The sequence below is a fragment of the Mustelus asterias genome, unplaced genomic scaffold (assembly GCF_964213995.1).
Source record: "Mustelus asterias unplaced genomic scaffold, sMusAst1.hap1.1 HAP1_SCAFFOLD_509, whole genome shotgun sequence".
NCBI classification, from domain to species: Eukaryota; Metazoa; Chordata; class Chondrichthyes; order Carcharhiniformes; family Triakidae; genus Mustelus; species Mustelus asterias.
The window spans coordinates 190,943-214,382 of NW_027590461.1; the positions used below are offsets into that span (position 1 = coordinate 190,943).

General features: G+C 45.6%; 1 protein-coding gene across 1 annotated transcript in view; it reads right to left on the bottom strand.

Annotated features, from left to right (window-relative positions):
• LOC144486900 (NACHT, LRR and PYD domains-containing protein 3) overlaps nucleotides 1–23,440 on the bottom strand; it is a 47,761-nt gene that overhangs the window by 7,372 nt on the left and 16,949 nt on the right. Inside the window, exons 8-11 of the mRNA XM_078204931.1 lie at nucleotides 22,709–23,369; nucleotides 15,342–15,428; nucleotides 7,107–7,277; nucleotides 735–905 (exon numbers count right to left, since the gene is read on the bottom strand). Coding sequence (XP_078061057.1) covers nucleotides 735–905; nucleotides 7,107–7,277; nucleotides 15,342–15,428; nucleotides 22,709–23,369 — 1,090 coding nt within the window. The remainder of the gene's footprint in view (nucleotides 1–734; nucleotides 906–7,106; nucleotides 7,278–15,341; nucleotides 15,429–22,708; nucleotides 23,370–23,440) is intronic.

Consider the following 23,440-nt stretch of genomic DNA (forward strand, 5'->3'; position numbering starts at 1 on the left):
GGTAGATACATGAACAAGAGACAAACAGAGGAATAGAAACTGCAAATTGGCAGTAAGTTCTGGGTCTGAATAAGCGTTAGGAGGCGCCACAGGCTTGGTGGGCTGAAGGGCCTGTTCCTGTGCTGTGCGGTTCTTTGTTCTTCTTTGTATATGAAGATTAAAATCACCCGTGGTTATTGCAATATGTTTTTACAAGGCCCCGTTATTTTTCCTGTGTCCGGTGTCGGAGATTGTGACTGTTGTTAGGAGCCGATAAATGATTCCCACAAGTGATCTTTTAACTTTGTTAAATCTTATCTCTATCCAAACTGATTCTGCATCTTGAACTAAGTTCAGCTCTCGCTGCTGTACTGACATCTGTTACTAACAGTGAGACTCCACCACCATGTCCTGTCCTCCATTTACTTTCATCCACTCACTCTCCCCCCTTTCACTAATCAATGGATGCTGTGTCCGGGGAGAGCTGTGCACATCTGAGGAGGAGGAGAGGACCTCAGAGGGTGAACCATAACATTATTCCCCCACTCCCTCAACATAAGGATCTGTGGGACTGACATCCCATTGCTCAGGGATCAGAGAGAGAAGCAACAGGAATCAGAGGAAAAGCAGTTTTCCTTATTCATAACTGACGCCAATAGTAATGGGCAGTGATTTTTATACAAATACCAGTGGTGAAATTATATTGTTGAATATTCAGTTATTATAAACACAATCTCACACAGTCTGCTACTTACTCCAGTTTCTGTATTTTACAGTCCGGATTCCTCAGAGCCACAGACAGCAGTTTCACTCCGGAATCTCCCAGGTTATTGGAACCCAGATACAGATCTATCAGTGAGCGGTTTGTACTGAGAGCAGAGGCCAGGTCCTCGGCACAAGAATCTGTGAGATCGTTACCATAGAGACTGGAGATCAGAGAGAGAAAAATAACAGGAATCAGGGTAAATCCACAGTGTTTTTAAGAATAAGATCATTAACAATAATAATGTACAGCGCTGACACTCAAGAAACACAACTTCAGTTCATACAGAAGACAAAATTCTATTGATGCTGTAAATCTGAAATATGAATAAAATATGTTGGAAACTCTCATCAGGTCAGGCAATATCTGTGAAGAGAGAAACAGATTTAGTTTCAGTTCAATTAGCTAAAATTAAAACTTGGGAGTAGCAGTGAATTAAATTGTTTGAAGTGACAGGGAGCTGGGGATGGGCGGGTGACAAGGGAAGAACAAAATGGAAGTGCCGGAGTGATTAAATGACAAAAAGGATGATGGTGAAAGGGAAGAGCACAGGATTCCCATGTCCTTACCCTGAGTCACAGGGAGGGACATGGGATGGTCAGTGGCTCAGGAATGGAGTGTGTGGTGGGGTTGATGATGATGAGAGAGAAACCTTTCTCACGATGCCAGTGGTTCGGGTCTGGAATGTACAGTCTGGAAGTGTGGTGGGGGCAGGCTGATTCGAGGCATCACAGAGGGCAGTCGATGAACAATCGAATGAAACAATGTGCAAAGATACGAGGAGAAGGCAGTAGAATGAGACAAATTCCTAATCCTAGTTTGGTGAGCCGGTGCCGACACATTTCGCCTCGTGGTGCTCCGCAATAATTCTGTGAAGATAATGGTTGGAAATGTATGGAGATTTTAACTGGAAGCTGGTGATGTTGCAGTGTCAACAGGGTTAGGTAATTTAGCCAGTGTCCACAAAGGGCCATTGGTATCTCTCTCAGGTAGAATCAGAGAATTGTTACAGAGCAGAAGGAGACCATTCGGCCCATGCTCTCTGCACTGACTCTCTGAATGAGCAATTTACTAAGTGTCATTCCCCCAAATTCTCCCCGTAACCCTGCACAATCTTCCTTTTCAGATCATAATCCAATTCCCTTCGGAAATTTTCAACTGAACGTGTCTCCACCACACTCCCAGACAGTGAACTCCAGCCCTTAACCACTCGCTGCGGGAAGTCCCGGTTCAGGCAATGCTGGCACGGGCAGCAACTTGATAGGCAGCAGCTCTGGAGAGACCAGTGAGGAAGACCTGGTGACTGAACACAGGGCTGGAGTGGGAGGAGTAAGATTAAACTCAATTCAATGATGCACTTGGCAACACTTGGTACTCTTCCCCAAGGCTACGTGAGTTTGGAGCAAATTTCTGTTCTCTCAGGACTGGACAGTATCTGCCACATCAATCCAAGTATATCGGGATGGAGATTACTGGAGACCTGAGTAGGCGTGGGTTATATGCTTGCATGAGGCAAAAGGATGAATAATTTGCCAAGTTCTGACAAGGTGGTGAAGCATTTTATAACATATAATCTGAGGCATATGGGGTCGAATGAGAATGAAAGTGAAATGGTAGAAAGGCCATCCCCACACAGACACAGGCAATGCCCAGACAGCAGCATCGACTGTCAGAGACATGTCAGCCTCTCTCTGCAGGGTTCTAGTTAGTCAGATAACTCTAGCACTGTGAGAATGGGATGGTCAGAGGCAACAGGCTTTCCCTGCGTAGACATGATGGTCAGTCAGGTTCTCACCAGCATAAGCTTGTGTCTTTGATGGGAGAGTAACAATGGAACTTTATGTGCCTGTAGAAGAGAGCACGAAACGTCAGGGAATGAAGTAAAAATGATGACAGCGTCCAGATCTTGTAATCCTTACACGTAGAATTAGCAGCGCTGGAGCTGGGAGAACAGCAGATAGTGTGGGAAATCGCTGATTGTGATACTGGTTGTGGAGCTGAGAGTGTGCGGTCGAATGGATGGACACAGGAGACTCTCTGGTGCCTGCAACACACAGAGCTTGTGTGCCCATCACCGGTCACATGGAACCGGCTGAAGGACGTGTTGGAATGTACATTTTGTCACAAACTATGTCTTGAAGAAATATACTGAATATTGAAGGATATTGAATTTGATGATCAGCCATGAACAAAATGAATGGTGGAGCAGGCTCGAAGGGCCGAATGGCCAACTCCTGCTTCTAGATTCTATTTTAATCATGTTTCTCTGCAGGTTATGTTGTCGGCACCGTGCTATCTGTAGCCGGTTTCCTTTATTGTTACTGAAGCAGTATAATTGACATCATGTTGATTTTAATCTGAACTAATGCAGTGTTCTGTTGTTTCAGTGTTTCTCCTGGGATGGCAGAGTAGAGCTTGATTACGGGTGATTGACAGGTTATGTCATGTGACTGAGGGACAGCTATTTTTCACAGAGCATTCTAGTTTTAATTCTGCTTTCAGAAGCTGCTTGAAGTGAAGACAAACAGCAGTGCTGTTTCCCTCTCTGAAGTTGGAGTTTTTGCTGTTTAAGTGTTGCTGTGTTGGAAGCTGTCAGAGGCTGGGGTTACCTCTCTGCGGTTGGGCTGTTCGGAGGCGACATCCTTCTCTGAAAACAATTGTCTGTTTGCTCTCCGGAAGTGGTAAAAAGCTGGAACGCGGCAACACGTGAGCTTACTTGTTTTTGTGCTAACTAATGTTGGAGAAGGGTGTATGTCTGTGGGTATTGCTTTATATTGGAATAACAGAGATAGCTAGCTGTTAAGAGTTATACTGTGTCATGTTTAAGTGTTGCAATTGGTGAAGGTTATGCTAATTCTTGTTGTTATATTCCAACTGCATTCTTAAATAAACTGTGTTTGATAAAAGCATCCTAGTGGGTCACTCGATTCATACCTGGAGTGAAACACCTCATGCTCATCAATGCCAAAATCAAATGTAAAACCAAGTGTCCAGGCTAACTTCACAAAACACCTTGGAGTTTCTGGTCTGCATCTTAACAATTGCCTCCATTCACTCTGTACTCTTCCTCACAAATCAAGGGTTGTGTGACTGGGTGACGTGTGTCCCCCTGTAAGCATGTGAACGGGTCCTCAGTCACCGACATTGTTCCCCTACACCCAGGGCACAGAAATCAATGTGATTGACATTCCACTGCATTGGGATCAGAGAGAGAGAAATCACAGGAATCAGTGAAAATTCAGGTTCTGGTTCATAACTTCCAACCCCTGGGCCTTTATAGAGTTTTTCAGCACAGAAAGAGGCCCTTCGGCCCATCGTGTCTGTGTCAGCCATCAAGCAGCAATCTATTCTAATCCACTACCAGCACTTGCTCCATAGCCTTGTCTGCTGCGGCATTTCAAGTGCTTGTCTGAATGCTTCTTAAATGTTGCGAGTGTTCCTGACTCCACCACCCTTTCAGACAGTGAGATCCAGATTCCCACCACCCTCTGGGTGAAAAAACGTTTCCACAGAACCATAGAATCCCCACTCTGCAGAAGGCTCCCAATCGCCCCATCGGCTCTGCACTGACTGTCTGAAAATGCCAGGCCCACACAACTGCTTATCACTGGACATTTATCATGGCAAATCCACTGAAACTACATATCTTTGGACATGAAATGATAATTTAGCATGGTCGATCCACCTAACCTACACATTTTTGGACTGTGGGAGGAAACCAGAGTACCTGATGGAAACACGCACACATGGGGGGAACATGCAAGCTCCACACAGGCAGTCACCCGAGGCCCGAATTAAACAAAGGTCCCTGACGTTGTGAGGCAGCAATGCTAACTACTGTGCCATCTTCAATTCTCCTCTGAAACTCCTCCCCAATGCCTTAAATCTATGCCCCTGGTTATTGTCTCCTAAAACAAAGGGGAAAGGGTTATTTCTATAATTTGATACAACTCCACATGGTCGTCCCCCAGCCTTCCCTGTCTGAAAAAACTAACAGGAGCATTGACATACAGATGGATCTGTGCGTACTTGTCCACTGATCCCTGAAAGTGGTAACACAGGTGGATAACTTGGTCAACAAGGCATGCAGCATGCTTGCTTCATTGGCCAGGGCATCGAGTATCAAAGTTGGCAAGTTATGTTACAGCTGAATTAAACTTTAGTTAGGCCCAACATGGAATATTGCGTGTAGTGCTGATCGCCAGACAACCAGAAGGATGTGGCTGCTTTGGAGAAGGTGCAAAAAAGGTTTACAAGGATGTTGCCTGGTCTGAAGATATGGTCTAAGGTATGAAGAGAAGTTGAATAAACTCGGATTGTTTTCACTGGAAAGACGGAGGCTGAGGGGCGACCTGATAGAGGCAGATATATGGTTGATAGTTGGAGTCTTTTCCCCAGGGTGGAAAGGTCAACTACAAGATGGGACAGTTTGAAGGCAAGAGGGGGAAAGTTTAGAGGAGACGTGCGGGGAAAGTTTTCACATAGAGAGTGGTGGGTGCCTCGAATGCGCAGCCAGTGAAGTTGACGGAAGCAGGCACGTTCCCAATGTTCAAGGTTTATCTTGATAGAAACATGAACGGGAGATGAACAGAGGAATAGAAGCTGCGTATGAGCAATAAGTACTGGGTCTGAATAAGAATGAGGCGTCGCCGCAGGCTTGGTGGGTCGAAGGGCCTGTTACTGTGCTGCACGGCTCTTTGTTCTTCTTTGTACATGAATGTTAAAATCACCCGTGATTATTGCAGAATGTTTTTACAAGACCCCATTAATATTCCTGTGTCCTGTGTCGGAGATTCTGAATATTGTTCGGGGCCTAGAAATGATTCCCACAAGTGATCTTTTAACTTTGTTAATTCTTATCCCTCCCCAAACTGATTCTGCTTCTTGATCATTGGAACTAAGTTCACCTCTCGCTGCTGTACTGACATCTGTTACTAACAGCGAGACTCCACCACCATGTCCTGTCCTCCATTTACTGTCATCCACTCACTCTCCCCCTTTTCACAAATCAATGGATGCTGTGTCCGGGGAGAGCTGTGCACATCTGAGGAGGAGGAGAGAACCGCAGAGGGTGAACCATAACGTTATTCCCCCACTCCCTCAACATAAGGATTTGTGGGACTGACATTCCATTGCTCAGAGATCAGAGAGAGAAGCAACAGGACTCATAGGAGACAGAGGGTAGTGGTCGAAGGGTCTTATTCTGGCTGGAGGTCTGTGAGCAGTGGTGTTCCGCAGGGCTCTGTACTGGGACCTCTGCTATTTGTGATATATATAAATGATTTGGAAGAAGGTGTAACTGGTGTAATCAGCAAGTTTGCGGATGACACGAAGATGGCTGGAATTGCGGATAGCGAAGAGCATTGTCGGGCAATACAGTAGGATATAGATAGGCTGGAAAATTGGGCGGAGAGGTGGCAGATGGAGTTTAATCCGGATAAATGCGAAGTGATGCATTTTGGAAGAAATAATGTATGGAGGAGTTATACAATAAATGGCAGAGTCATCAGGAGTATAGAAACACAGTGGGACCTAGGTGTGCAAGTCCACAAATCCTTGAAGGTGGCAACACAGGTGGAGAAGGTGGTGAAGAAGGCATATGGTATGCTTGCCTTTATAGGACGGGGTATAGAGTATAAAAGCTGGAGTCTGATGATGCAGCTGTATAGAACGCTGGTTAGGCCACATTTGGAGTACTGCGTCCAGTTCTGGTCGCCGCACTACCAGAAGGACGTGGAGGCATTGGAGAGAGTGCAGAGAAGGTTTACCAGGATGTTGCCTGGTATGGAGGGTCTTAGCTATGAGGAAAGATTGGGTAGACTGGGGTTGTTCTCCTTGGAAAGACGGAGAATGAGGGGAGATCTAATAGAGGTATACAAGATTATGAAGGGTATAGATAGGGTGAACAGTGGGAAGCTTTTTCCCAGGTCGGAGGTGACGATCACGAGGGGTCACGGGCTCAAGCTGAGAGGGGCGAAGTATAACTCAGACATCAGAGGGACGTTTTTTACACAGAGGGTGGTGGGGGCCTGGAATGCGCTGCCAAGTAGGGTGGTGGAGGCAGGCACGCTGACATCGTTTAAGACTTACCTGGATAGTCACATGAGCAGCCTGGGAATGGAGGGATACAAACGATTGGTCTAGTTGGACCAAGGAGCGGCACAGGCTTGGAGGGCCAAAGGGCCTGTTTCCTGTGCTGTACTGTTCTTTGTTGTTCTTTGAGTCAGAGGGAAATCAGTTTTCCTTATTCATAACTGACGCCAATAGTAATGGGCAGTGATTTTATATACAAATACCAGTGGTGAAATTATATTGTTGAATATTCAGTTATTATAAACACAATCTCACACAGTCTGCTACTTACTCCAGTTTCTGTATTTTACAGTCCGGATTCCTCAGAGCCACAGACAGCAGTTTCACTCCTGAATCTCCCAGTTTATTGTAACCCAGATTCAGATCTATCAGTGAGCGGTTTGTACTGAGAGCAGAGGCCAGGTCCTCGGCACAAGAATCGGTGAGAGCGTTACCATAGAGACTGGAGATCAGAGAGAGAAAAATAACAGAAATCAGGGTAAATCCACAGTGTTTTTAAGAATAAGATCATTAACAATAATAATGTACAGCGCGGGACATTCAAGAAACACAACTTCAGTTCATACAGAAGGCAAAATTCTATTGATGCTGTAAATCTGAAATATGAATAAAATATGTGGAAAATCGCAGCAGGACAGGCAGCATCTGTGAAGAGAGAAACAGATTTAGTTTCAGTTCAATTAGCTAAAATTAAAACTTGGGAGTAGCAGTGAATTAAATTGTTTGAAGTGACAGGGAGCTGGGGATGGGCGGGTGACAAGAACAAAATGGAAGTGCCGGAGTGATTAAATGACAAAAAGGATGATGGTGAAAGGGAAGAGCACAGGATTCCCATGTCCTTACCCTGAGTCACAGGGAGGGACATGGGATGGTCAGTGGCTCAGGAATGGAGTGTGTGGTGGGGTTGATGATGAGAGAGAAACCTTTCTCACACTGCCAGTGGTTCGGGTCTGGAATGTACAGTCTGGAAGTGTGGTGGGGGCAGGCTGATTCGAGGCATCACAGAGGGCAGTCGATGAACAATCGAATGAAACAATGTGCAAAGATACGAGGAGAAGGCAGTAGAATGAGACAAATTCCTAATCCTAGTTTGGTGAGCCGGTGCCGACACATTTCGCCTCGTGGTGCTCCGCAATAATTCTGTGAAGATAATGGTTGGAAATGTATGGAGATTTTAACTGGAAGCTGGTGATGTTGCAGTGTCGACAGGGTGAGGTAATTTAGCCAGTGTCCACAAAGGGCCATTGGTATCTCTCTCAGGTAGAATCACAGAATTGTTACAGAGCAGAAGGAGACCATTCGGCCCATGCTCTCTGCACTGACTCTCTGAATGAGCAATTTACTAAGTGTCATTCCCCCAAATTCTCCCCGTAACCCTGCACAATCTTCCTTTTCAGATCATAATCCAATTCCCTTTGGAAATGTTCAACTGAAGTGTGGTGGAGGTCGGCTGAATCTAAGCAGTCAAAAGGGAATTAGATGATTTTTTGAAGATCGGCAATGAGCTACGAGAATGGATACGAGAAAAAGGCTGGAGAATGACACAAATTCCTAATGTCAATTTGGTGAGCTGGTGCAGACACGATGGGCCAAATGGCCTCATTGTGCTCCGTAAGAATTCTGTGAAGACAGTGGTTGAAAATGTTATCGATATTTCAACTGGAAGTTGGTGATGTTGCCGTGTGGACAGTGTGAGTCGCCATAGTCCCCAATGAAATATTAACATTTCTCTCCAATAGAGAGAGACAATTAGTTACATGTAGCTTCAGGGACACAACTTAGTAAACGTGAGGCAATGGGAGGAGGTGGGACTCCATGAACCCCACAGCCCGTACGAAGACCAAACCCTCAACATTAGCGTCATTCTACATCACACTCGAGACACCGAGACAACTGAACTAACCAACTCCACACAGAGCCAGAACCGGCACATAAATATCTGACAGGAGAGGGGAATCCGTCCACTCAGGCAGCACAGGCAGAATCACAGTATTGTTACAGAGCAGAAGGCGGCCATTCGGCCCATTGTGTCTGCACTGACTTTCCAAATGTGCAATTCACTAAGTGGCATTCCCCCACCTTCCCCCAAATCCCTGTGCATTCCAGAGCTTAACCACTGGCTGCAGGGGAAGGCCCCATTTTGGCAATGCTGGCACCAGATTCAAAGGCAGCCAGCAGCACTTTTAAAGGCTCTGAAGGGAGCAGTGAGGGAGCCCTGGTTAATGAACAAAGGGCTGAAATGGCAGAAGGCAGATTAAACCAAATTCGCTGACACTTCCCTGGAAATTCTCAAGGCTATTTCGGTTTGGAGGAAGGTTTTGTTCCCTCAGGACTGGAGAAGGATACCTGTCACATCAACCCAAGCAAGTCTGGATAGACACTGCCAAGGGTCTGAGCAGTGGCTGCAATGAGGCAAAAGATGAATAATCTGATATGTTCTGACAAGGTGAGCGTTAAGCCTACAGGCTGATATGTGAATAAGGATGAAAGAGAAATTTTGGAAAGACCATCTCCACCCAGACACTGGCAATGTCCAGACAGCAGCATCAATCTTCAGGAACATGTCAGCCTCCCTGTGAAGGGTTACATGGAACATAGGACATAGAACAGTACAGCACAGTACAGACCCTTTGGCCCACGATGTTGTGCCGAGCTTGGTCCAAAACCAAGATCAAGCTATCCCACTCCCTATCATTCTAGTGTGCTCCATCTGCCTATCCAATAACCACTTGAAAGTTCCTAAAGTGTCTGACTCCACTATGACAGCAGGCAGTCCATTCCACACCCCAACCGCTCTCTGAGTAAAGACTGCTGCACTGCCGACACTGAGTGACCATCCTGGTGGTCCCATGATGGTCAGTCTGGCAGCATCATAGGCTTGTGTGTGTCTTTAATGGGTGAGTATCAATGGAAATTTATGTGCTTGTAGAAGAGGGCACACAGCGTCAGAGAAGGAGCCAAGAGTGACAGTGTCTGGATTGTGTCATCCTTGTGCCAATGGAAGATGCAGTGCTGGAGCTGGGAGACCTGGAGGCTGGGCGGGCAATCGCTGATGGTGAGATGGGTTGTGGATCCAGAGAGAGTGAGTGAGTGAATGGATGGGCACAGGAGAGGCTCTGCTGCCTAGTCCAAAACCTGGTGCTTGTGTGTCTTCCATTGGTCACATGGAGCTCTGGATTAGGAACAGTCTCCAGGACATGTTGGAATGTGTATTACCCTCTAACATTCTTCACTCTCTCACAAATCAACAGCTGCTGCGAGAGGGAGACAAGTGTCCACCTCGGAAGAAGCGGAGGGGTTCACAGAGGGTGCTCTGTCACATTATTCCCCATAATCTCCACCAGAGCTGATACTGTCTCACACGAGTAGCAAAGGGGTTACATTCTGGTAGCACAGGAACACACACAAACCCGAGCAGCTAATGGAGGCAGGAAGAGCTGAGTTCACTCACACTCGAGACGACAGGTCATTGTCAGCTTCAGGTAGATTAAATGTGACTGGAGTCTTTAACAATGCAGCAGATACTGGAGCTGCAGCGTAGGATACTTTAACATCCGGTGGAGTTTCCAAAGGCTGTGTGTATCCATACACAAAGGATGGAGGAGTCAATCCAGGCCAGCAGTGTTACCATGTTTCAGGTCTGAGCACAAATAGCATCCTCCACAGAGAGATTGGTGACCTTCATGGAGAGTCACATCCAGCCTATCACCCACAGGAAATACAGATGAACCTGCATGTTCTCACCACCTCCATGAGCTCTGTGGAACACGGGCTGCGGGAGGGGTGGGAAAATGTGCCTGGAGTAACTGTCAGGACCTCCCTAGCTGAGCAGGGAGGGTCCAGTTTGCCCTGAATGGATAGACGTGCGGCTGCCTGCAGCATTTGGGAGCTCCTCTCAGGATGCCCCTGGTGTGGGCAGTGGGTCCTCTTCTGCTCCGACTGTGACACAAGCACCTCACGAAGCTATGATGACAGAGACAACTCCAGCATCTGTGCAGAGGACCCGCAGTTGGCCGGATCCTTCCAGGACTCAGGAAATCCGAGGACAAAGGCCACGGTCATCGAAATTCCCAGAGGAGAGGAGAGAGGTAAGATGCTGCCTGCAGCTCAGCGGAAAGTGCGGGGATGGGGGTGGTTGTCATGGTGGGGTTGCTTCCTTGGGTTTCACAGGGTTATACTTTGTTGTTACTGGTCACTTGGTTATGTCTGTATTTTCAGTAAATTCAGAGATGGAGCACCACTAAAAAACTCCTTCACCATATTACTGGGTGCTTAACAGTTCACTGGGAATGTGAGATGGGAAATACAGCACTGAATCAGGTCAATACAATTCCAATACCTTTGTTTCATGTCGTGACGGCTCCAGGGAAAATATAAAACATTCACAGAAACAGCAACAGTGCTGGAGATGGTGAAGATTTATTACACTGAATGGCTGTGTGAGTTAAGGTTCTTGGAAAACATGTCTGCATTACTGAATCTCCATCCTCCCTGACACATATCCCATGTCCCTGGCCTGTGGTCCATGGGGTTCCTCATCATGAAGCATCTGGTCAACATTGTATTGCATCACACTTTGTTCAAAGCTTCTCCACTCTAGATCCAGGTTGTATGGAACACAGCACAACACCTGGACATTTGAGACCCTCGCTGAGTATATTGAATAGTTCCACCAGATCTATCTTTAGAATTCCTCTGGCCTGTGCAATGGTCACACTATTTGTCCTGTCGCAGCTGTTTTTTCTCTCTTCCGTGACTGTGTTTGGGTTACACACAGGCACAATTACCCACCTCTACAGTGGGTAGCGCTTGTCTTTATTAATTCTTTCAAGGGATGATGGTATCACTGGCAATGCCAACACTTGCAGCCCATCCCCAATTGCTTTTGAGAAGGAGGTGGTGAGCCATCTTCTTAAATTCTGCAGAGCATCTGGTACAAAACCGCTAGGAAGGGGCATCCGGCATTATGATCCCGCATCAGTGATGGAAAAGCAATATATTCCAAGTCAGAATGGTGTGTGGTTTGGAAAGAAGTCTGAAGCTGGTTGGTGTCCCATCCTTCTGATATCCTTGGCCATCTCGGTGATGGATAGTGCCTGTGTGGATGATGCTGGCTCAGGAACCTTGGTGAGCTGCTACATTCCACCTTGTATGTGGTAAAATACTGCCACTGTGCGTCAGTGGTAGAGACAGCCAATGTTTAGTTTGGTGAATGGCCAGCTGATCCAGTGGACTCCTTTTCCATGGATGAGCTTCTTCAGTGTTTTTGAAGCTGCAGACAATCCAGCAAGATGAGCGGATTCCATCACACTGCTGACTTGTGCCTTGGAGATGGTGGGAAAAATTTGGGAGACAAGAGGCGAGTTCCTCATCTCCGAATTCCCAGACTGTGATCTACCCTTGGAGCCATAGTGTTTACAGTTCAGTGTCTGTTCAATGGTCCCAGTGCGCCCCCACCACTCAGGATGTTGATGGTCGAGGATTCAGCGATGGTGCTGCCATTCAATGTAAAGGGAATATGGTTAGATTCCCGTCTGTTGGAGATGGTCCTTGCCTGGCATTTGTGCAGTGAAACATTACTTGCCATTTATCAGGTTAAGCCTGAACGTTCTTCAGAGCTTAAGACGCTAGCTCTGTCGAAGAGTCATCCAGATTCGAAGGGTTAGCTGTTCTCTCTCCACAGAAGCTGTCAGACATGCTGAGCCTTTCCAGCATTTTCTGTTTTGTTCAGGTCTTGCTGTTTATGGGCATGGACTGCTTCAGTCTCTGAGGAATTGTGAACAGTACTGAGCATTGTGCAATCATTAGTGAGCATCCTCACTACTGACATTATAATGGAAGGCAGGACATTGATAAAGCAATTGAAGGTGGTTGGGATTTGGACATCACCCTCAGGAACTCCTGCAGTGATGTTCATGAGGCACTGGAAGGATGACACTTTTCTGACGTTCAAGAGCAGACTGATGGAGCAGCAATTCATCAGATTGGATTTGCCCTGTTTTTTTCCACATTGTCCGGTAGATCCAGTGTTGTAGCTGTACTGGAACAGCTTGGCTAGGGGAATGGCTAGTTATGGAGCACAATTCTTCAGTACCATTGCTGGGGTACAGCCAGGCTGACAGAGTTTGCAGTATGCAGCGCCTTCAGTCATTTCTTTACCTCACATGCAGTGAATCAAATGGTCATCTGTAATGTTGGGGACCTCAGGAGGAGGCCGAGATTAATCATTCTACTCAGCACTTCTGGCTGAAGATGGCACTGATGCTCTGGGTTCCCTCATCAGTAATGATGGAATTCTTGTAGCATGTTTATAGAATCATAGAATTCCCACAGTGTAGAAGGAGGCCCTTTGGCCCATCGAGTCTTCACCAATTCTTTGAAAGAATATCATATCCAGGCCCTATCTCTGTAACTCCACATATATGGCCCACTAATCCCCGTAACCTACACACCCTGAGTTACCAAGGGACAACTTAGCATAGCCAATCAACCGAACCTGCACAGCTTTGGACTGTGGGAGAAAATTGGAGCAACCAGAGGAAACCCACACAGACACTGGGAGAACGTGCAAACTCTACACATAAAGTCACCCAAAGCCGGAATTGAACCCTGGTCCCTGGCGCTGTGAGGCAGCAGTGCTGACCACTGTGCCACCTTGTTGCCTCATGTAACCGGCATGTCCAACATTTTGTGGCATGTCTAACACTATTTATGACTGGATATGGCAAGACAGCAGATCTCTGATCTGATCCATTGGTTTTGGTGTGATTGAGCTCGGTCTATCATATGCTGCGTCCGCTCTGTGGTCTGGTGGCCGTGTGCTGGAGCTTCACATCTCATCTTTAGATAAACCCAAGTCTCATTTGGTAGTACATGTAAAGAAAATTAGTCGGAGTAACACAGTACTGGTTGCTGGGGAAAGCCACTGTCAGCTTCCGATAAATGAAAAGGTACAGTTCACCTCTCCTGCCTGTTTCCTGTCACTCAGATAACTTCATATCCAGGCTGCCTTTGTCTCTTTTATTTCATGGTCTCCAACTTTGCTCCCAAGCTTATTTTGTGTCTACTAATAGCGGATAGTGTTTTTAATAACACAAATACTGACAGCAATGGTATATTTAGTATCATTATTTGTGTTCTTAAAAACAATGTCCATTATTAATAGGGACATCATTCAGACTATTCTGCACTGTGATTATTGCCATTGCCAGCTGAGCTGTGCCTTGAACTGCTGGGCTGTAAGCTCTGGAATTCTCTTCATAACCCTCCCCACCTCGATATCTGCATTCTCTTTTCAGATGCTCCTTAAGCTCCGTTTAACGTAAATTTGAGAGTGGATCCCTCGGGGTAAAACTCATCAGAATTCCATGTAGTTTGTAATCTGCCTGGTGGAGCAGGCTTGAAGGGCCGAAGACTCGCGAAGACGGCGCAGAGTCGCTGAGCAGAAACTGATAGCCAAGTTCCGCACACACGAGGACGGCCTCAACCGGGATATTGGGTTCATGTCACACTATTTGTAACTCCCACAGTTGCGTGGACCTGCAGAGTTTCACTGGCTGTCTTGTCTGGAGACAATACACATCTTTTTAGCCTGTCTTGATGCTCTCTCCACTCACATTGTTTCGTCTCTTAAAGACTTGATTAGTTGTAAGTATTTGCATTCCAACCATTATTCATATAAATTGAGTCTGTGTCTTTATAAGCTCTGTTTGTGAACAGAATTCCCACTCACCTGAAGAAGGGGCTTAGAGCTCCGAAAGCTTGTGTGGCTTTTGCTACCAAATAAACCTGTTGGACTTTAACCTGGTGTTGGTAAACTTCTTACTGGATTATTGCCATTGCCAGCTGAGCTGTGCCTTGAACTGCTGGGCTGTGAGCTCTGGAATTCTCTTCATAACCCTCCCCACCTCCATCTCTGCATTCTCTTTTCAGATGCTCCTTAAGCTCCATTTAACGTAAATTTGAGAGTGGATTCCTCGGAATAAAACTCATCAGAATTCAATGTAGTTTGTAATCTGCCTCACCGATATACTGCAGTTTTCTATGTTTAATCAAACTGAGAAGCCGACAGACATAAACATCTATAATCTGAATGACAAATTAAACTAAATTGAACATGTGACCAGCCATATCTGGGAATTCTCTAAACATTTAATCGTTTTGTCCATCTTTTTTATTTTCATGAATGGATTTGAGAATAACTATAAATGATTAGTTGAACCTTTCACTCCTGAATCTCGCAGTTTATTGTAACTCAGGTTCAGACACATCACTGACGGGTTTGTACTGAGAGCAGAGGTGAGAATATCTGAGGCTGTTCCTCTCCAAACTGGAGATCAGAGAGAGAAAGATTTCAGGAATCAGAGCGAATCCGTGGTGTTTAACACGAATACTGACAGGAATGATGTGGAATGCTTATTAATGACACGATTACTGACACTGATAATAATTTACAGTGTCAGACCATCCACTGATTATTAACACAATCTCTCAGTCTGATACTTACTCCAGTTTCCGTATTTTACATTCTGGATTCCTCAGAGCCGCAGACAGTCGTTTCACTCCTGAATCTCCCACTTCATTGCGACGCAGACTAAATGGAGAAAGTGAGAAACACATTAAATTCAGATTAATGTTCAGCAGAAAAAATAGCTGGATCTATTTTTGTGTCAGAAACTTAGCACGAGTGGTGACCTGATTCAAGTTACGATATTATATCTCATCCAAGTTGATCTTTCTCTGCACCCCAGCTGTGACTGTAACACTGCATTCTGGACTCTTTCCTTTCCTTCCCTATGTACGGTATGCTTTGGCACTAATAAATGTGACAATATTAAATCAAATATCAAACCCTTTCTGTTGAATGGAAAAGGCAATAGTCAGCATTGAAAAATGATGAACAATTAACTCTTTTACACCTCTCAAAATGTATATTTTGTTTAATTGTCCATGGGATATGGGTGTCGCTGGCTCGACCAGCATTTATTTCCCACTGCTAATGGCCCCTCGAGGAGGTGATGCCGACATCCTGTAAACAAGCAAGTAACGTTTAAACATGTCCCACATTCTGGTCTCATTTCCTGATCATCAGAATTACCCTCCTGAATCTCACTGACCCTGCTACGTTTCCGGAAATTCAAATCATTTCTGGTTACATAAATCCAGGATTTTCTGAGAATTGTACATTTCACAGAGGGTTAAATGATAAAGCTGTGAGAGTGGATCGCTCGGGATTCCCCGTGCTTCTTAACTATTGACATTATATCATCTGTATAATATCTCAGGGTGAGTTAAAGTTTGAAACTGTGCTAACTGTTGCTTTAAGATCCATCCCCGAGATTTGATACAAGGAATGATTATTCTCCCATTAGAAAGCTGAAATATTTCTGTTTGATTAGTTTATAGGGGAGGGGTGTCTCCCGCTACATTCCACAGTAAACAGGCTCTACATTTTCTGCAGGTCTGGCTCGTGTTCTATCTCCGGGAATTACCGGGAGTTCTTACTTCCAGTCGATCCTCACATTGAATCATAGAATCATAGAAACCCTACAGTGCAGAAGGAGGCCATTCGGCCCATCGAGTCTGCACCGACCACAATCCCATCCAGGCCCTACCCCCACATATTTTACCTGCTAATCCCTCTAATCTACGCATCTCAGGACTCTAAGGGGCATTTTTTAAACTGGCCAATCAACCTAACCCGCACATCTTTGGACCGTGGGAGGAAACCGGAGCACCCGGAGGAAACCCACGCAGACACGAGGAGAACGTGCAAACTCCGCACAGACAGTGACCCGAGCCGGGAATCGAACCCGGGACCCTGGAGCTGTGAAGCAGCAGTGCTCACCACTGTGCTATTGTGCCGCCCAGGGAAAGGGTTATCCGCAAACCCGGTTTCATATCACTGACAGTTTGACTGGAGATTTTCCAGCAGCAGGTTTCCTCATTCAGGAAATTCTGGTTTCCTCGGCTCAGATGTAAGCTCTGCAGTCCTGCCACATTTAGCTGTGAATGGTAGTGGATGATGAAACAACAGAAGGAGGAGGCTCCACAAATATCCCATCCTCATGACGGAGACGACTAATACATCAGTGCAAAAGATATGGCTCAAATATTAGTAACTAACTTCAGTGGCTAAACCGTTCAGAGGTCCCCAGCATCACAGATATTTATCAGCGAATTCGATTCACTCCACATGATGTCAAGAAATAGCTAAAGGTAATGGATACTGCAAAGACCACAGATCTTGACAATATTCCAGTAACTGTACTGAAGATTACTGCTCCAGAAGCTGCTCTGTTCCTCGCCAAGCTGTTCCAGTAGAGCTCCAACACTGATGTTTACCTAAAATAGTGGGAAATTGCCCAGATATGACCGTAAACAAAAAGGAAAGAACAAATCCAATCTGTCCATTTACCACCCCATCAGTCTCCTCTCAATCACCAACAGAGGAAGGCGTCATCGAGACTATCAAGCAGCATTTAATTAGCAATGACCTGCTCGCTGACTCTGAGCTTGTGCTTACTCAGGTTCACTCAGTCCCCTACCTCATTACAGCCTTGATGCAAACGCGGACAGCAGAGCTGAACTCAGGATGTGAGATGAGAGTGTCTGCCCTTGACATCATGGCAGAATATGACCACATGGAGCAAAAAGGAGCCAGAGAAAAACTGAAGTCAATGGAAATGAGAGAAAAAAAACTATCTGCCGGTTGGAGCAACACCAGCACAAAGGAAGTTAGTTATGGTTGTTGGACCATCTGCATGATGCAGTGCAACAACTCACCATGGCTCGTTACACAGCACTGTCCAGTCTGTGATTTCTATCCCTGGAAGGACAAGGGCAGCAGATGAATGGAAACATCACCACCTGGAAGTTCCCTTCCAAGATACACACCATCCTGACTTGGAAATATATCACCGTTCCTTCACAGTGACCGGGTCAAAATCCTGGAACTCGCTTTCTCACAGCACTGTGGGTGCACCTACACCACAGGAGTCCCTAAATGCAATTCCAGTGATATAATTGTGAGCATCGTTGCTTTCCAAGCAGTTGATAGGGGTTTAATTCCCAGATATCTCAGTTTGTTGGGAGTGGGTGAAGAGAGGGTCATCTCAACTCCAGGAAATGACAGCAGGAAGTTCTCAGGAGAGTGCCCTCGTCCCAACCATCTTCAGCTACTTCATCAATTAAATTTCATCCATCATAAAGTCAGAAGTGGAGATGTTTGCTGATGTCTGTACAACGTTCAGCACTATTCTCGACTCCGCAAGATAGTAATGCAGGATCTGTCCATATTTAGCAAGGCTTGAACAATATTCAAGGAAGGCTGACAAGTGCCAGGCGATGACCACCTCCACCAAGAATGAATACAATCATCTCCCTTTACATTCAATGGGATTATCATCACCTGAATCCTGAGTATCAGCACCTTCGATGCTACCATTGGCCAGAAACAGACTAGACATATCATTACTGTGGATTTTAGAGAAGATTAAAGGCCAGGAACTCTGCGCAGAGTAACTCACCTCCTGACTTCCAAATACATTTCCACCATCGACAAGACACATGTCAGGAATTTAATTAAATACCATCCACTTGTCTGCATGAGTGCAGCTCAAGATTCAGGAAGCTCGCTACCATCCAGGATAACTCTGCTTGTTGACTGGTGCTCCACGTTCAACATTCATTCCATCCACCACAGAGGTACACAGCTAGCAGTGTGTACCATCTACAAGAAGCAGTGCAACAATTCCCAATGGCCCGTTACACAGCACCTTCCAATCTTGGGATTTCTATCCCGAAGGACAAGAGCAGCAGATGAATGGAAACATCATCACCTGGAAGTTTCCTTCCAAGATACACACCATCCTGACTTGGAAATATAGCACCGTTCCCTCACAGTGACTGGGCCAACATTCTGGAACTCTCTTTCTCACAGCACAGTGGGTGTACCTACACCACAGGAGTCACTAAATGCAATGACAGTGATATAATAATGAGCATAGTTGCTTTCCAAGCAGTTGATACGGGTTTAATTCCCAGCTACCTCAGTTTGTTGGAGTGGATGAAGAGAGGGCCAGGAGGGAGTAACCACAACCGAAAAGAGTGGGTCAATCCAATTTAGTCAAGTCTGCGGCTCCAGCCTGGAGCAGTAGTGTTAAACTTAGCTGAGGTCCGAGGGTCAGTTGATCATTCAGCTACTCTGAGCCGGCCCACGCTGAGTTCAAAAGGGAAATGGTAAGTCTAATAATGACACACAGAAAACTAAATTCATTGGTTGGTAAAAAGAAATGCCATTTGTGACTGGCTTTATATTGCTGTGAATTGGAAGGAGCAACTGAAAGGGTCAGTGATGGTTCTGCTGTTGATGTGGTGTACATGGATAATCAAAAATCATCTGATGCAGTGACACAACAGACTTGTGGCATAATCATAGAATCATAGAAACCCTACAGTACGGAAGGAGGCCATTCGGCCCATCGAGTCTGCACCGACCACAATCCCACCCAGGCCCTACCCCCACATATTTACCCGCTAATCCCTACGCATCTTAGGACTCTAAGGGGCAATTTTTAACCTGGCCAATCAACCTAACCCGCACATCTTTGGACTGTGGGAGGAAACCGGAGCACCCGGAGGAAACCCACGCAGACACGAGGAGAATGTGCAAACTCCACACAGACAGTGACCCGAGCCGGGAATCGAACCCGGGACCCTGGAGCTGTGAAGCAGCAGTGCTAACCACTGCGCTACCGTGCCGCCCATAAGCTCATAAAATAACTGGGAAAGTAGCAACGTGGATACAAAATTGGATGAACAAAGAGTAATGGATATTTTTCAGGCTGGAGGATGTCGGTAGTGGAGAACCCGAGAGGTCAGTATTGGGATCCTTGCTTTTCCCTGATATATGTGAATGATCTAGGTGTTTGCAGTATAGAGGAAAATTTCAAAGTTTGTTGATCACAGAAACCTTTGAGGCGTCGTAAACTGTGAGGAGGGGAGCTTGGGACTGAAAAACAGACAATAGTGGAGTGTACAGATAGGTGGCAGATTAAGTTCAATGCAGAGACGGGTGAGGTGATACTTTCAAGAAACATGCACATGAGGAAGGAATATAAAATAATCGGTGGAATTGTTAATGGATTGCAGGATCAGAGGGACTGGGCAAGTGTAGTTAGCAGGGCAAGTGTAGGGAGCAGTTAATAAAGAATACAGCATCTTGGGCTTTACTGCTGTGAAATAGTTTGTGTTTGTAGGCATCAGATAATAATTCATGAGTTTAAGTTGAATTTGTGTTTCTGTGCTTGTGTGTTAAGAAAGAGCCAAAACTTTAATTTCACTTCGTGTTAAACAAAGCTGCCTGCCTGCGGGTTTTTTGTGTCCCTGCATTTTAATTTAAGTTTTACGACATTGTCAGAATTATAGAGGTTAAAAAAATGGTTGTTTCTATTCAGAAGTCCACAATGAATGATAGAAACACTGAGTTTCAGTTGCAACCAGTTAACCCAAGAAGCGAGATGGAGTTCACAGAGGCTGCCAGGAGAGGCAGGGCAATGCAGGGACTCAGAAAGCAGGACCCACAAGATAAATCACCGTCAGAAACCAAGGAGGAAAAGAGGAGTTCCAGGAAGACAGAAGTCAAAGAGACAAAAAAAACCTGAATCTGAACTAGCGACTGCTCCCGAAGTTAAAGAGAGGAGCAGAGAGAGGCTCCCAGTGGCGGCACGGTAGCACAGTGGTTAGCACTGCTGCTTCACAGCTCCAGGGTCCCGGGTTCGATTCCCGGCTCGGGTCACTGTCTGTGTGGAGTTTGCACATTCTCCTCATGTCTGCGTGGGTTTCCTCCGGGTGCTCCGGTTTCCTCCCACAGTCCAAAGATGTGCGGGTTAGGTTGATTGGCCAGGTTAAAAATTGCCCCTTAGAGTCCTGGGATGTGTAGGTTCGAGGGATTAGCGGGTAAATATGTGGGGTTAGGGCCTGGGTGGGATTGTGGTCGGTGCAGACTCGATGGGCCGAATGGCCTCCTTCTGCACTGTAGGGTTTCTATGATTCTAGTTAAAGACAGAGCTGCGAGGTGCAGACATTGTCAAGTTTGCTCACGAGAATCCAGATATCTGATATATTCCTAAAGTTGGTGACACCTTCATACAGACTATGAGGCGCTGGTGTCTGTTGGCACGGCTGAGTCTGGAGGAATAATGAAAGGAAACATTGAAATATTGGACAGGGATCCTTGGTGAAGGCACCTGAGAGAAAGCATTGAAAAGATTCCAAAAGCTGCTTTTTGTTTCTCGAGTGGAGCTTCTGGAGCGGAAGCATCAGTCCCAGTGAGACGGGTTTTCTCACACTGTTACAAACATTTGGGGGGATTTGAAGAAGAATCCACTGAAGTTACTTTGGGTGGCATCTGTCACTGAGTTTCAGAGAGTGCTATATCTGAACCACAGGTGGATTGTTGGTTTACATTAACTGTGTACTGACTGGGAACATTAAAGCATAAGATCTATTTTGTAACACGTGTCATCCTTACAGATCTGCAGACATCTGTGAAGTTAGATGGGGTGGTGCATTGCAGTTATTTTTTTAACAAAGGTTTTATTCTTTTCTTAAAAGTTAATCGCCTACCTTGTTATTCTGTTCATCTACATTTCTAAAGAATAAAACAATAAATAAAAGTTATGATTTACTGAGCCGGGTTTCTGCTCTTCGACCTGACTGTCCAGAAATCAGCTGGGATCATAGCATTGTCAATAGGGGCATAGAGTACAAGAGCAAGGAGGCTGTGCTGAACCTGCAAAAGACATCAGTTAGATCTCAGTTCAGCGCGTCATACTTTAGGAAGGCTTAGAACACATTGGAGAGAGCGCTGAACATGTTTAAAAGATTGGCTACAGGGATGTGAAACTTCAGACATGAGGATCGATAGGAGAGGTCGTTCACCTTGGAAGGAAGAAAGCTGAGAGGACATTTGATAGAAATGTTCAAAATAGTGATGGTGCTGGAGAGAACAGGGAGCAAATCAAAATGTTGCTGCTCGGACAAGGATCAACAACAAGATTTAAAGTGATTTGCAAAAGATGCAAATACAGTGTGAATAAAGCTATTTTTTTTAAACACAGCGAGTGATTCCGGTTTTATGAGGCTGCAGTCAGAACCATGGAACAGAAACAGCGTGGGCTGCTGTAACCTAAGGGAGGTTTCTTTTCATAACTGCACACTGTGAGGTTTAATACAAGACTGAACCTCCACTGCGACCCTGACTGATGTTACCAGTTATCACATGACTTATAAAAGGACACTGTCCCGATAAAACACACACCAACTATAATACATAACAGAGGCAGCGTGCAGGAAAATAATCCTGACAATAATTAGCCACAAACTGTAAGCTGTACCGAACACAAGAGAAACAAATTTCCTTCCAGCATCATACATAATCAGATGGTTTCTGTTGGGAGAGTGAAATATCCTTTTTTAAAATTTTGTAACGAGGCCTTTACACCTCTAATTATTTAAAATTTATCCCAATAATGCTTTTATTTACTCAAGGAACGTGATCATCGCTGGTTTTGCCAACATTTATTGCCGATGCCTATTTGCTCACGAGAATCTGCCTTCTTGAACCGCTGTAGTTTTATCAGAGAATTAAAAATTTATTACAGGTTCAGAAGGAGGCCAATCGGCCCATCATGTCTGCATCTGCTCTCAAATGAGCTTTATGACTTTGTGCCATTCTCCCGCGCTTTCTCTGTGACCATTGGACATTGTTTCCCTCTTGACTTCCTCAACTGAACATGTCTCTGTTTTATTTGGAACAAAGGAAATGGCTTCTCAGCAATGAAAATATCCGCTCTGAGACCAAACAGTTACCTCAATTCCTGACATTTGTGCAGAACGGGTCCCAGCCACTGGAGCCCTTCACACTGAATGTAGCATTGCCCTAGATCGAGGTGTTTTATTGTATCACAGAGTCCAATGACATGAGACAGGACCGCACAGTCAATCGGGGTCAGTCGCAGTTCACTAAATGTAAGTGTTTCCACCGATCCCACTGTGTTCTGAGCCAGTGCTTTATTCTGAGACTCAAACAGGTAGTGGAATGTGTTCAGGAGCTTCCTCTTCCCAGTTTCAGTCTGTGAGTCTCCAATCTGCCCTTCAACCTTCTCCTTCACCCAGTCAATCACTCGGCAGGTTGTTTGATAAAGAAACGGACCCAGAAACTCCACCAGGGGTCGAGCTGACTGTGGGGAGGACAGACCAGCAACAAAACGGAGAAATATCTCAAATCGCCCATCTTTCTCGCTGTGGGCTTCACTGAGGAGTTTCCCGATCTCCCCGGGATCTGGAGTCAGGAATTGTGAGAGTGCAGCTACAAACTCTTGGATGGTGAGGTGTGGGAATGTGTAAACCACACTCTGGGCAGATTCATCTTTCTCCAAAAGTTCCACCAGGAATCCAGACAGGAACTGGGAAGGTTCCAGCTTGTACTTAGTCAAATCTCCATCTCGAAACACAATCTTCTTCTCAGACACTCCTGTGAAGGCCATCTCACCAAGCTTCAGTAACACATCACGGAGGTTTTCAATCTCTCGGCCATGGTTT